General features: G+C 37.7%; 2 protein-coding genes, 1 non-coding gene and 1 pseudogene across 4 annotated transcripts; 1 reads left to right on the top strand and 3 right to left on the bottom strand.

Annotated features, from left to right (window-relative positions):
* Nucleotides 1-36: 36 nt before the first annotated feature.
* Nucleotides 37-1,524, bottom strand: LOC143579408 (THO complex subunit 4B-like). Its single transcript, XM_077062725.1, has 5 exons — nt 1,352-1,524; nt 1,132-1,263; nt 642-710; nt 373-557; nt 37-284 (listed from the first exon to the last, which is right to left on the bottom strand). The coding sequence occupies exons 1-5, from the start codon at nt 1,490-1,492 to the stop codon at nt 128-130; spliced, it is 684 nt and encodes a 227-aa protein (XP_076918840.1). The 5' UTR covers nt 1,493-1,524; the 3' UTR covers nt 37-127.
* A 130-nt stretch (nt 1,525-1,654) lies between these two features.
* On the top strand, nt 1,655-1,728 carry TRNAV-AAC (transfer RNA valine (anticodon AAC)). Its single transcript has one exon. It is a non-coding gene; the product is annotated as a tRNA-Val (tRNA).
* A 737-nt stretch (nt 1,729-2,465) lies between these two features.
* On the bottom strand, nt 2,466-3,627 carry LOC143579401 (bidirectional sugar transporter NEC1-like). Its single transcript, XM_077062719.1, has 5 exons — nt 3,582-3,627; nt 3,244-3,473; nt 2,975-3,136; nt 2,785-2,904; nt 2,466-2,697 (listed from the first exon to the last, which is right to left on the bottom strand). Exons 1-5 carry the CDS (start codon nt 3,625-3,627, stop codon nt 2,518-2,520), a joined length of 738 nt encoding a protein of 245 aa, XP_076918834.1. The 3' UTR covers nt 2,466-2,517.
* Nucleotides 3,628-11,242: 7,615 nt separating this feature from the next.
* LOC143579407 (actin-depolymerizing factor 1-like) lies at nt 11,243-11,953 on the bottom strand (annotated as a pseudogene). The gene is made up of 2 exons (XR_013143454.1): nt 11,551-11,953; nt 11,243-11,467 (listed from the first exon to the last, which is right to left on the bottom strand). The product of XR_013143454.1 is annotated as an actin-depolymerizing factor 1-like (transcript).
* Nucleotides 11,954-14,495: the final 2,542 nt, after the last annotated feature.

Genomic DNA, 14,495 nt, shown 5'->3' with positions numbered 1-14,495 from the left:
AGATCCTTCCCCTAGTGCTTTTGTTCCTACTCCTTAGCCTAGAGAATTGGATGTTCATAGAATACAGACAATACTTGTTCCAACCCGCATATGCTTTTAAGGAAGATCAACAAGAACAAGAAACGATTTAATTAGTTTCCATTGACTCTGCATGGTACTTTGCCAGATCAGCATCAAGATCGTCTGCGGATAGCTTCTCTCCACGACCTCCTCTTGCAGCAAACCCACGCCCTCCACCAACACCGCCACGTGGCCTTCCAAATCCACCGTTCCTACCTTGTCCACTGTTTCATATATGTGCCAAAATTGCACAAAGTTAGATATCAAAATTAGAAGTAAACTCATGTTATCTAATGACAATTAAAAGCATACCTTCTAGGATAACCATTCATGTTTCCAAAAGAATTGTTTGCTAAAGAAACATTGGCAGCAGGAGCTACTTGGTTTATTCCCACTAACTCTATTTTCATTGGCTTCCCATCAAGCTGCACATTGTTATACCTCTTGATAGCTGCTAACGCATCTTGTCGTCTTGAAAACACAATCTCAGCCGTTCCCTAATAGAAAATTAAATAATAATTTATACCAGAAAAACATAGCAAAATTTTTTCAAACACAAATACAAAAACGTTAAACAGTACCTTAGATCTCCCACTTCTATCATAATGAATAGAATACCTTTTCAGATCACCAACTTCAGCAAAAAGCTCCTACAGATCAAATTAAGCTCATCCATGTAAGATTAACCAACGTATTTTCTCTAGTTTTCACCAAAAAACTTTTCATATCATAGGTCAGTCAAAGAAGTCCTAACAAACTTAAAAGTACAAATCAATTTTGTATTTTTTTTAGCTCAATCGATAATGAGCAGCAATAATATCAGTCGAATGACCAGGGGTGTGCAGGAAATCAAAAAATAAACGATCCAAAACGAAAACTGCGGTTTGGTATTATGCTTTTGTAAAAACCAAACTTCCGGTTTTGGTTTTGCGTGTAACAAAAACCGAACCGAATCTATAGGTTATATCATTTTCAATTTTTTAATATTTAAAGTAACTTATAAGAATTTAATAAATATGAAACTCAGATACCTACAATCAAAATTGGATAAGTAAAGAAAGTCCTAATTACCTTGATATCCTCATTGGAGACTCCATAATCAAGATTCGATACGTAAAGCTTCGTCCCGGTCTCAAGTGCAGCCGGCGTCCCCATGATCTGATCTGCACCGAACGCATTATGCTTCCAAGCCGCAGCCGGTGCCTAAATCAGACGTATAAAAAAACCTTTACTAACCATCACCTATATATGTATATCTAACTTATCAAGCATCGAATGTAAAGTAATCAACCTTAGGGCCGCCGTAAGGAGTGGCTCTGTTACCACCGCGGTTATTCACGCGCCGTACAGGTCCAGAGGCTCGGCCGCCGGCGGATTTCTTGTTGTTTTTGATGAGATCATCAAGCGACATATCTAAAGCAGCACCCGCCATTACTCCAGATACCGTACAAGAGATTATTAGCAGAACAAAGACCTGAGGCTGCAGGCCATCAATGAATTAGGGTTTGGAATTGGAATTGGGCGGGAAATTTTCAAGCCAAATTTTATGGCTTAGAATTGTTATAACTTTAATTTAGGAAACGAGTAGACATCTGGTTTCGTGGTGTAGTTGGTTATCACGTCAGTCTAACACACTGAAGGTTTCCGGTTCAAACCCGGGCGAAGCCAAATCTATTTAAATTTTTTTCCTATTAAAAGCGGCTTAATTTTTTCTTTCTATTTAAAAGTGGCTTTGGCCACCCCTTATTTTTTGCTCAGCATTGTTACTTTATGCGTTTTCATCTGAAAATTTTTATACGTGATGTAAATGTACTCATTTTTCGTCCAAAAACTTTGAGACCAACCACCCCAGTTTGTGGCAATTTTTATATGTATTGATTCCTACCACCCTGACATTTTCATCCAAGTTTCGACACTGATCCTGGTTACTCCAATCAAATTTCACAGCAAAAGGGTATTAAAAGCATCAAAATCCTCATGATAAGCCAGCGAAAATTCCCTGGATCCAAGCCGGGACAAACCGGGGGATGGTATACCCAGCCAGCCCCGTTTTTTCCCACCATTTCCCCGGCTTCTTCCTGGTCCACTCCGTGTGTCCTTATGTCTTATGGTTAGGTTGTGCATTACCATATGAGATGCATCCACACATATACAAGCACACAAGGATAAGGTGTATCCACTGGCTATGCATATTTATTTTGGAATGAAGCGAATTGGAGATTTGTAGCCTTGAAATATGAAATAAAGTTCAAAACCAAATAACTAATGTTATTTGAAGCACAAACTGACAAAAGTTACAAGAGTTTATTGATCTTATAATAAACTTGTAACCCCAATACTACAACCCACAAGGGTACTTCACATCAGCCTTTTCATATATATGAATAGAAAATCTTGTAACACTTATAAGTCTTACAAAATCAATACTCTTATTCTCTCGTATCTTGAATCAATTTATTATTCGTGACGGTTGGATTGATTGTTAACAGTCACTTCCACCTCAAATTCTTCTTTATCTGTGCGTCTTTTATTCGGTTTATCTGTTTGATCCTTATCATTTTTCTTATTGGAATCCTTGTATATGCAATAAAGTATCATCTGAGCTATCCCAAACAAGAATCCAGCTACGTTTGGTACCTATTAACCCAAACCAACATCATTATCTTAAAAACGGATAGTGCCGAAAACATCAGTCACTGAAAAGTAAAAACGCTCTTTACTTACCGCTATGTAAAAATCGTTCACAAAGAAGCCATAGAAGAACCATGCGGTGGCACACAAGGTGAGAGAGAATGAGAGCATGAACGGCATGTACTCCACACTCCTTGTTCGAATCACTCTCCGCTGCACGAACAGATCATATTTGGATCATAGTTATATTTGTGGCGTTCGTGTGGTCGCTATATGTTCTTACCATGATGCTTAGAGGTGCCGCGAAGACTGCTAGATTGATGACTGCACAAATCCAGCCTACAAGTTCAACTCTTTTGGGGCCTTTCACCAACATCAAAGAGACTAGCATAACCGTACCGAGTCCACCCACGTTGAATACAGATATAAACTTTATTGTGGATATCTAAAAGCAACATTGTTAGTAACATGATGGAACTATCAAAGCATCGTTGTGGTGCGTAACAGGGACCGCTAAAAGAAATTTTTATCAGTGTGGTTAAGATTTTGTACCCTGGAACTGTTAGTTGCATAAAATAAGTATATTGAAAGGTAAGCTATTTCAATAAAACATCCAATGCAGTTGATGCTGATGATCATGTACGCATTCGTCTTCAGAACCGCATAGTACAACAACAGCGCCGCACTGAAGAGAGCCACCATGTAGGGTACTGCTTGGTATCCTTCTGAGGATTTCTTTCGGTAAATCTTGTAAAATGTTGGCCTAAAGAAGAAAACAATTAAAATTTTTATTTAAAAAACAATCATGATTTTAGTACTAGTTGAAACAATGTTTTGAGTTTGTGTGACTTACAAGGGGGCTAGGAACACAAGAAACGATATAATATTACCTGCATAAGCATCATATGTATAATTGAAACCATCTTTATGAGTCATAATTAGTCACTAAACAGACCAAAGTGGTTATGAGTCATAATTAGTCACTAAACAGATCAAAGTGGTCACTAATTGGCATTCGATGATATAAATCAATACCTAAGAGACCGAAGACGAGAGCCAAGAAGTGAACGTTTAAGAAGGCCAACATGTTGTCTAGTTAAGCGCTATTGTCTTCGAGGGACTCCTCAAAACGTTTCTGTATTTAAGCTTGAGACGTTAAGAGTGAGTGAGTTGAGCACTTAACACGAACATGATATATATACTCGTAGTTTGGCACATGAAAGCCGCTAGTTCTTGATCTATAACTTTGATTGTTTTGGAGTTTTGGTAGCCATAAAAATGCTAATTAAATTGGATACATTTTAGGTTAGAAATGTATGGAGTTAGGCAGGGATTTTTGTCATTGTGAAGGGAATGAAGACATGTTTAGGAATGTTTACATGAAAATAATAGGAAGAAAGATGTGCATGCATGAATGTATGTAGATACGGAGTTATCTAAGAGTTAAAAAGGGCACGCTGTTACTACGTTTTGAGTTACGAGGAATTAAGTAATGGATGGAAACGTCTAAGCAGGCCAGATCATATGGCCTGTTCTATGAGAAACAGTCATCCATGTCAACCCAAAACTTTTAAAAAACGACCCATATCAATCCATTTATGAGATGGTTAATGGGCCAAAATTGACAGGCTAGTGCTTTCGCTATTAATCATAATTTCCTTAAAAACACATACGGTTTAAAATTAATCATAGTTCATTTTCTGTCATGAAAACCAAAATTTAATGTGCGTGTGGGGACGCCAGAATAAAATTCATTACCTGATAATTTACTTATTGTATAAATATGGAGTATACGTGTTTGGTAGGTTACAAGTTGAGGCTTGTCTCCATTACATATTCTTTGCTAACTAAGAGCAGTTTGCTTTTTGTAAGGCCCCGTTACCGGTAGCCCTACTTTCGTGTTGGATTTACTCATAAACGCAGTTCTAAATATCAGAGTTAATTAAAACATTCGCGGAATATAAAAGCTTTCATAACAAAACACGTCTTGTCTTAAAACATCATTTTGTCTTTCAAAATAAACGAAACATTAAACTTAAACGTCTTGAGTCTTCCGATGCCAGCCTCTTATTCAGTGCCATGTGTCTCCTCAAGCGAGCTGCCTCATCCTACTCACCTGCGTGCATACTAAAAGTCAGCTACGCTGAGTGAGTTCTAGTTAATCATACACTATACAATACACAAAAACTTATTTTCTTTCATTCATACTTTCATACTTTCATACTTTCTTTTGTATTAACTTACTTTCATATCTTACGTTATAAAGAGCATTACGCCCTACCTTCCTCGAGTATTATTAGGGCTCGGTACCCTCTTCCTCGAGTATTATTAGGGCTCGGTACCATCCTTCCTCGAGTATTATTAGGGCTCGGTACCCTCCTTCCTCGAGTATTATTAGGGCTCGATACCCTCTTTCCTCGAATATTAGTAGGGTTCGGTTCCCTAGTTCTCGAATATTAGTAGGGTTCGATTCCCTCTTCGTTACCATACAACCACCCTTTCATTCTTTTGTTAACTTTATCACATTCATACACATAAGCATACATATCATACCTACCTTATACTTAGCGTTACAACCTGACAGTACGTGCAATATCCGAAGATCGTTCACGTACCGTCAAGCCATCATTCATACATATCACATCATTCACATAAGGCATACACTTATCTCTTAGGATAAGCGTATTAACAAACATATCGAGTATGCACACAGCCCCGAAAACATAACACATAATTGGGGCTAGAAACTCACCTGAACACGGTTACGTTCACCGTTAATCGTAATCCCTTTCTTCAGTTGTGCACGGCTGACTGTATAACAAGTATACATATCAATTAACTATCACTACTCATATCATCTTTCTAGTCTTAATTACTACCCACAACGAACGGGGGTCCGGGGGCAGCGCCCCTGGCAGCGTGGTCTAGGGGCGGCAGCCCCTAGCAGGGTCCAAGGGGCAGAGCCCCTGGCTGGGGTCGAGCTGCCAGGTCAGCTTGAAAAAATTTTATTTACATTAACTGTATTAACACATTTTTCATTAGGTTTTTAATTTATTTTCTAATCGAACTTGACTTTAGGCGAAGTTAAACCTTAGGCGAACTTAGCTTTAGGCGAAGTTGTCATCAGGCGAACTTAGCTTTAGGCGAAGTTAACCTTAGGCGAACTTAGCTTTAGGCGAAGTTGTCATCAGGCGAACTTAGCTTTAGGCGAAGTTAACCTTAGGCGAACTTAGCTTTAGGCGAAGTTGTCATCAGGCGAACTTAGCTTTAGGCGAAGTTAACCTTAGGCGAACTTAGCTTTAGGCGAAGTTAACCTTAGGCGAACTTAGCTTTAGGCGAAGTTGTCATTAGGCGAACTTAGCTTTGCAGGCGAAGTTCATCAGGCGAACTTAGCTTGCAGGCGAAGTTGTCCAGCTGCGGTACTGTTCGTTCTTAAATCACTTAATCATCTTCGTTTCTTAACCAAATAACTCGATTTAGGTATCCACGGAATCGTCTGACCAGCGCCTACAAACCCCAACCATCAAATCGACCTAACATCGATGTTTAAGGGTGCGATTTAGGCATATAGGTTACGGATTCTTTTATCAATCGATTAACCCATCAAATCATAACCATTTTCAGTAAGTTTAGCTTTGTTGGATTCGTTTTTACCATACAAACACCGATCTATCATTTCTATACTAATCCAAACCTAAACGAACAAGTTCTCGATATAAACGTACCGTAAATGAGTCAAACTACGAACACGAGCTGGTCTTGCTGCTTTGGTTCGTCACGACGATCTAGCACCAACAAGCTCGGGTCCTCGTCTTTGGATCTTGGTTCGGGTCGTGTGTGTTTTGGAGTGTGTTAGAGAATAAGATGGAAATGAATGATGGTTTAGGGTTTAGGGGATATTTATATCCCTTAAAGCCCATGGACCTAAGGCCCATTCTCATTTAACCCATCTCAATTAATCTAAGTCCATGATCCGTTCTTTACTCGATATTAATTAATTAATAACGCGAAATCACAAAACGTAACTTTCTTTATTCAACATTATAAATTTTAGGATGTTACACTTTTGTTGTCATTTGTCTCTCTTTAGTTTCTAGTACTTGTAGTTTCTTCCATGTCTGACCATCAAAACATATATACCGGTTGGTCTGCAAATAAATATCTTGTCTGATATTGGTTCATTTTGGACTGGAATTGATATGGAAGAAGTATAATGACAGGACATGGATCCACCACTCGTGTGTCTGTGAAACATACACACACGTCGTTAAAAAAATTAACATAATTCTTTTTATATGGTCACTCATTTTTAAACGTGTTAGCATGTTATCGATCGCTCTTAGACGGACATTACAACACTTCTTAATTAATACTTAAATAATGGATATGTTACATTTGTTGCGGTTGTGTTGTTAAGTTCTTCATAAACTAACACTTTTTTGTTTTGTATTGATAAATTGTGTGAAAGGTATAATTAGCGACACCACAAAACAAATGATAGCACGTATCTCTTCGGGGGTGGTGTTGATGACCCACAATTGTGAGAGGCTAGAAGAAGCACATCCTTGTCTTCAAGACCACCACTATTGATCCATGTTATCCCATGACCAGTATCCTGGTACTTCCAGCACCAAGAGATCTCATACTCCGCGTCCTCTTCCAGATGTATCGATTATATTTATATAGAACTACTAATCAATTGTTTAATGTTTGCATGTTACGCTCTCAAAAGAAAATTTGAAAGCACTAATGAAGCCAAATTGGTGCATGTGCAGTCATGATGTGTGAAGGCAAAGGTACTATGAAACACGATGTACAATCTACAATCCACTATGGTCCATGGATATATATTTTTTTAATATATATTTTGTATAGACATATTTGTATTTTATTTTTATTCTGATTGGAATTCTTGGGTTTATATTATATTTTTTATTATTTGTACGATTTGTGAGTTTTATTCCAGGGTTTATGATTTTTAATTTCTACAAAATTCAATATATTTATATTATTTTTAAATAAATTTTATATTTATATTACTTTTAAATAAATTTGAATATTATCAATGGATTGCCAGTAAAATTACAAATAGGCGTCAACAACCAGTACTTCACCAGTATTTAAAAAAGTATACAAGTACAATGTTGCTAAAGTTATCGATAAGCCCATCGGTAATCAACGACGATTCAAGAAACATTTGTCGGCAATTTGTCAAAAATCTTATTAGCCTCTACCTAATTTCCAACGAAGTATTATGATTCAAGAACGGATTTTTGTTGATACTAGTAGAGGTGGACAACAAAACCGGTTCCTGGAACCGGTTCGACGGAACCGAACCGGAACCGAACCGGTTCCTACCCGTTTTTCGTAGGAACCGGTTCGGTTCCGTTTCAACCCGACGATCCGGAACCGGTTTGACATGTTTGGAGGTGGACCGGGTAGGAACCGGAACCGGTTCTGGAACCGGTTCGACCGGAACCGGTTCGGAACCGGTTATAGCCGTTGGAGTGGTTCTAGCCGTTGGGAAACGGTTTTATGGCCGTTTTTTGACCGTTGGGGTCAAAAATGGCCGTTTTTTGGCTCCCCAAACACCCCACTACTAGTATAAATAGGTATTTGGTGTAATGGGTTCATCACAACACTCAAAACGCAAACCCGAACGCAAAAAAATACAAAAAAACGCTATTACAACGTTCTGAGTTCTCTAATCTCTTGTTTTCTCTTCTTCTATATTCATATTTGTTGTTATGGCTGCCTCACAATCATCGGTTGGTCAAGGTTCCACCGCCGGACCAAGTTTCGTTCGTATTGTACCTCATAATCGTAATCAAGAGATTTGGTGCAATTGGGATTTGGTTGAATTGAGTGACCATTCATTGAAGGCTCGGTGCAAGTTTTGTGGGATTTATTTAAACCCACTTTCGAATTCAAATTTGAAGAAACACATCGAAAGACCGTATTGCAGGGCGTTGAAACAGAACGTCGAGTCGCAACAAACGCAAATGGATAGTGAAGGCGGAATATTTACATACCAAATTGATCGAGTTCAAGATCGTATGGCGAAGTTTGTGATTCAAGAAGCTTTGCTGTTTAGCCACTTCGACAACCCTCGCTTAACCGCCATGATTCGAGATACGCTTCAACCACAATACACTCACGTAAGTCGTCATACTCTTAAACGTTATTGTTTAAAATTGTGGAAGAAGGCCAAAGAGGTACTAATTGCATATTTTGAAAATATAAATACGGGAATAAACTTAACTACTGATGTTTGGTCGGCTCCACATGGTCTACCCGAATCTTATCTTTGTGTCACCGCTCATTGGGTAGACCCGTCATCGTGGGAAATGATGAAACGCGCCATTACTTTCGAACTCTTTGAGTATCCACATACGGGAGATAATTTGTTTGAAATTTTAGATTATGTTATAAAAACTTATAAACTAGAAAATAAAATATTTTCAATTGCATTTGATAACGCGTCGAATAATACATCGGCGGTTGATAAATTAAAATTAAAATATACGCCGATTTGCAATGGTGTATTTTTTCACTCAAGGTGTGTTGCACATATCATTAATTTAATCGTGCAAGACGGACTTGCTTCGGATGAGGTTACATCGGTTATAAACGATTTTAGAGTAATGCTACATGAAGTTTTTAAGAAAAGTAAAAAAAGACAAATGGATTATAGAAAATTTTGTAAAGATACGGGAAGAAAAGCTTTGGGAGCTAATTGGGATGTACCTCATCGATGGAATTCCACTTGCATAATGTTTCAAAGTGCTTTGAAACAAAGAGACACTTTACAAATGTTTCATTCTAGTCTTGCCGAGAATGATTTGGCAATCCCCTTTTCAAATGAGAAATGGGAAATTATCAATGACTTATCGACTTTTCTTGAAGTTTTTAAAACATCAACTACGAAACTATCGGGAACGTATTATCCGACAAGTCCCTTGGTTCTTTCGGAGTTATTTTTAATCGTTAACAATCTTAAAGAATTTGAAAATAAAAGTCCAATGTTTTCAAACATCATATTACCAATGAAGTTTAAATTAAAAAAATACTTTCTTGAATTGCCACCGATTTTTACTTGCGCCGCCGCTTTAAACCCAATGTTAAATGTTACGGGGGTTGAATGTGTGATAGACGAAATTTTTTCAGCCTTAGATATGCATGAAGTTGACCCAAACTTTTCAACAGAGGCACAAAATGATTTTAACTTGAATTTTAAATTTATGTATGACTTTTATATAAATAAATATGGGTCAAACATACACATGCCTACGCCGGGGGGGTCTTCATCAAGTTCAAGTGCTCCTAGAGTACGAGACCCCATGATTAGCCTTATGAACACCGTTCGCAACGTAACGGCTAAAAAACAAAGGGGTAACACCCCTTCAAGCGAACTAGGAAGGTATAGTGCATATGATTTCTCTACCGGTTTATCCGAAGAGGAATATGGCACTTTTGATGTTTTGGCTTGGTGGAAGGTAAAGGAAACCGAGTTTCCGATTCTTGCCACCATGGCCCGTGATTTACTAACCGCCCAAGCTTCTACGGTAGCTTCGGAATCTGCTTTTTCTCTTAGTGGCAGGGTAATATCGGTGAGAAGAACAAGACTGAATTCGGAGTCGGTGGAGATGTGCATTTGCTTGAAGGATCACTTGGACTCAATCGATCGTGTTCAACACGTAACCACTCTGGAAGACGAAACACCACTTGATGTTCGAGTGCACGACGAACAAGAAGGCGTTTCTACAAGTAATTCTGATGAATAAGTCGCCACTCAATAATTACGACGAACAAGAAGGCTTTTATAGAAATAATATGTCACAACTTTATATTTATAAGTTTAATGTTTTGTTAGTTTGTTTTTGAATATTTTAAAACATGTAACCTTTTTTTTTTGAACTTCTTAAAGTAAATAAAATGAATTTTATGTTAATTGTTTTTTTTATTTAACATGTTATACAAATACGAGCAGCGGAAACGAAAAACGAAAAAAAAAATTATTTTTTACACTGTAACCGGTTGGAACCGGTTACAGTGTAAGAACCGGTTTAGGAACCGGTCAGAACCGGTTCCACCGGTTCCGGGTCCGAGGGTTGGGGAACCGGTTCGGTTCCCTAACCGGTTCGAACATGGAATCGGTTTAAACAGTGATGTTGACTAATGGAACCGGTTCTGAACCGGTTCCGGTTCCTTTGACCAACCCGATTTGATCACCTATAGATACTAGGAGTCATCCTTACCAATGGATTATGGTGTCAATGAATGTCATTCATTTCGCGGTGAGTATTTGCATAAAAGGACTTGATTGATGTGATGTGTACAGGACTACGCAACTACTGTGGCATGATGTAACGAAAGAAGACAAATGTATACTATTCGGAGTTCTAATGATAAACACATTGTATTGTATCAGAGTATGAATGCTCTAAATCTGAATTTTGACACATCAAACATTATCAAAAGTTATTATCAGATATATTGCAAGTTTCCAACAAAAAGCATTTGTAGACAAAAAGATAGAACACCAACAGTGAACAACAAACCATCATCAAACAACCCAAAATAACAAACTATTAACATCTCTAATGCAACGGCCATACCGTTTAATTAGTTGGCCCGGCTTTTAAAAACCTCAAGATCCATCTCTGTCGGATCCGTTGCTTGAAGCTCCACCTGAATCCCATCCAATTCCCTCTTGAATCTATCCTTAGAGCTTGCATAAATCATCTTGCTTCTCACTCGCGCAGTATCAGGAGACCTTTAAAGCATTAACAGAATAAAAGAACAATTACACGGTGATTTTAAAAAATAAATTTTCTTTCAACGTCTTACTATGATTACCATGCAATGAAAAAGATCCTGCTTTTTTGGCAATTCTCTTTGGTAACAAAGTCATAGTCGAAAACAGCATAACGGCACTCAGATTCAGGAAGACAAGCAGCAAAATCCTGGTGGCTTTGAGTTGGCTCGCCAACTTTTTCCACAATCACTTGCTTCTGTCCTCAATCTTGAAGATAATGTACCGGAAGGTTCTTTTAGCCTTTAATTCCAAAAACCTCAGCTTGCATTCATCATTCACCGCCATCCCAGATGCAGCGTTAGCCTACATACATTAACAATCAACCACATACAAACTCCAAAACTTGCACGATAAAAAGCATTCCAACAGATTAACAACCAAATAATATGTGTCAATGCTACATAGGGTCCAAAGTCCAAACAAAGAACATTGAATATAATGCAGCATTCACCCAACAAGGCTCAACTCAATAATAAAATGAAGATACAACCCAACTTGCATACTAAATAGCTATTATCAAAAGATGAGAACACATACAGCAGCATTCATCGACTATCAACACAATTACATAGTATAGTATGTCTTAAAACAACTATTATTCATACAAAGACACTATTGAGTGTAAGAAATTAATAGTATCATAAAACCTCACAGTTGAACACTTTTGAAGAAAGTTGAGGGGTGTTAAACGGGTTGTGCATGCGAGTCGAATCCAACACGAAACCGGAAATATGACATGAGCCTGAACACAACCTGAAAATCCTGTCAGATTTGTGAACCCTAACGCGACATTTTTACATCAAAAATATACAAATTTATGTAAACAAATACATTCTAACGATAAAAATCTTGTGTGCATTTCATTTTTAGTTTTACATTTTGGAAAAAAATACCCAACCAATTTGCATTTTTTAAAATCAAATAAAAAATAAAAGGGTTAAACGGGTCAACCCGCATGACTTGAACCCGGCCCGTTTAGCCAACCGGGTTTGCGGGCCTGGAGCGAATTTGACAAACACGTGAATTTCGTGTCAGAATTTCACACCCCTGGAAGAAACCAAGAATATACTAGCTCCTGCAGCAGTAATGCTAACTCATATCAAACAAACGAGCAAATAAAAAATAAGCATGTTCCTAAAATAATTTATTATCACACAATAAGCCGTCAAAATCAGATCCAGAAGCTCAAAAGACAACAAACAATTCGGAAGCAAATCTAGGTCCAAATAGGGTTTCAAACTCAACGATCGAACACCAAATGACTAATGGATTATTAACCACTACACAAACAAGCAAGCAAATACAAATCAGCAAGTATTAATGTGTTTGGATTTGGAATGAAGTAACTAACCATGGCGGATGATTGAGATGAAGACGGTGTGAAAATAAAAATAAAGGGTATGATTGGATTGGATTGGATTGGATTATGGAAAGGGAAACCTTTGAAGCAAATCAGGAATAAAAGTTTGCAGGTGAAACAGATATTTGGGAGGCATATATGTCTAGAAACAAAATATATTTGATATTTATTTTTATTTTAATATAATATCTTTTGGTTTGTCTTTAGCTTTCGAGTTTGGGTTTAATAAATCTTAAATAACTGCTTCACTCTGAACGGGTTGTTCGACTTGTTTCACGCCTGGACTTGGTCATCATGTCAAGGTGAAGTTATATTTAACTTGAAAGAAATATATATAGAGAGGAAACAAAAAAAACACAAACATAATTTAACGCATTTAGTAAATAGGATGGTCGTTAGCAAGATTTTGGTAAAGCATGGAGTGTCGTTGTCAGTCGTGTTAGATAAATATACTCGCTTTACTTCGAGATTTTGGAAAAAGTTCCATGAGACTATGGAAACAAGACTAAACATCAGTGCGACGTATCATCCTCAAACAAAAGGCCAGTTTAAAGGGACTATCCATACCCTTGAGGATATGTTGTGTGCTTGTGTGTTAAATTTTTATGGAAGTTGGGATGATCACTTGCATTTGCCAAAGTTTTCATACAACAATAGCTACAATTCGAGTATCAGTTGCTGTCGTATGAGATGCTATACGATAGCTGATGTGGAACTCCTATTTGTTGGGGAGAGATTGGCCAGAAAGAACCTGGAAGCTTAGAAGTGGTGCATAGAAACCTCCTCAAGGTTTGATCTGATTAAAGCAAGAATAAAAGCTGCTTGAGACCATAAAAATCTTATGTTGAAAAGCAGTGATGGCCGATAGAGTTTAGCGTTGGTGACAACGTGATGCTTAAGGTCTCGCCTTAAAAAGGAATCGTTCGATTCAGGAAGAGAGGAAAGCCAAGTCCAAAGTACATTGGACTGTTTAAAATTTTAGAACGTATAGGTGATGTAGCTTATAAGCTTGTGTTGGACGGAATCCACTCCACCTTCCACGTTTCTCATTCGAGAGAGTGTCTAGTTGATGATATGTCTCGCATGCCATTGGAAGACATCGAGATAGACGAACAGTTGAATTATGTTGAACAACCCGTTGAGATCGTTGATAGAAAGGACAACCAACTTCGTCGCTAGGTTATTCCTTTAATGAAAGTGATATGGAAGAATCGAAAATGATCAGACGCTACTTGGGAAGTCGAAGACGAGATGCGGAATTTTTACCCGTTTTTGTTTAATGATTGTTAGGTTTCATCCCCAAAACCTCTTTTAAGGATGGTAGACTTCTAACATCCGACTTTTGACAAATTAATAAATGAAGGAATTTATTATAATTTGTGTGTTATTATTTAATTTAAATAATAATAATAATAAGTCGAGTGGTGGGCTTGAAAATGAAAACATGAATTTAAATTGGACATGGGCTTGAGGGTATATAAATCTCTAAACACTTTCCTTAAACCCTAGCCCCTATTTATATCTTTTCCCAAACACAATCAAAACACACGCACACACCCTTTCTTCATCCAATTCCGGATCTAGAAACTAAGAGCAAGGATCAAGAATCGTTTGGTGTTCGTTGTT

This window comes from Bidens hawaiensis, unplaced genomic scaffold, assembly GCF_021521415.1.
Source record: "Bidens hawaiensis isolate Kalapana, Puna unplaced genomic scaffold, B.hawaiensis_p1.1 tig00029708_1, whole genome shotgun sequence".
Lineage (NCBI taxonomy): Eukaryota > Viridiplantae > Streptophyta > Magnoliopsida > Asterales > Asteraceae > Bidens > Bidens hawaiensis.
This window is presented reverse-complemented; position numbering and strand designations above follow the sequence as displayed.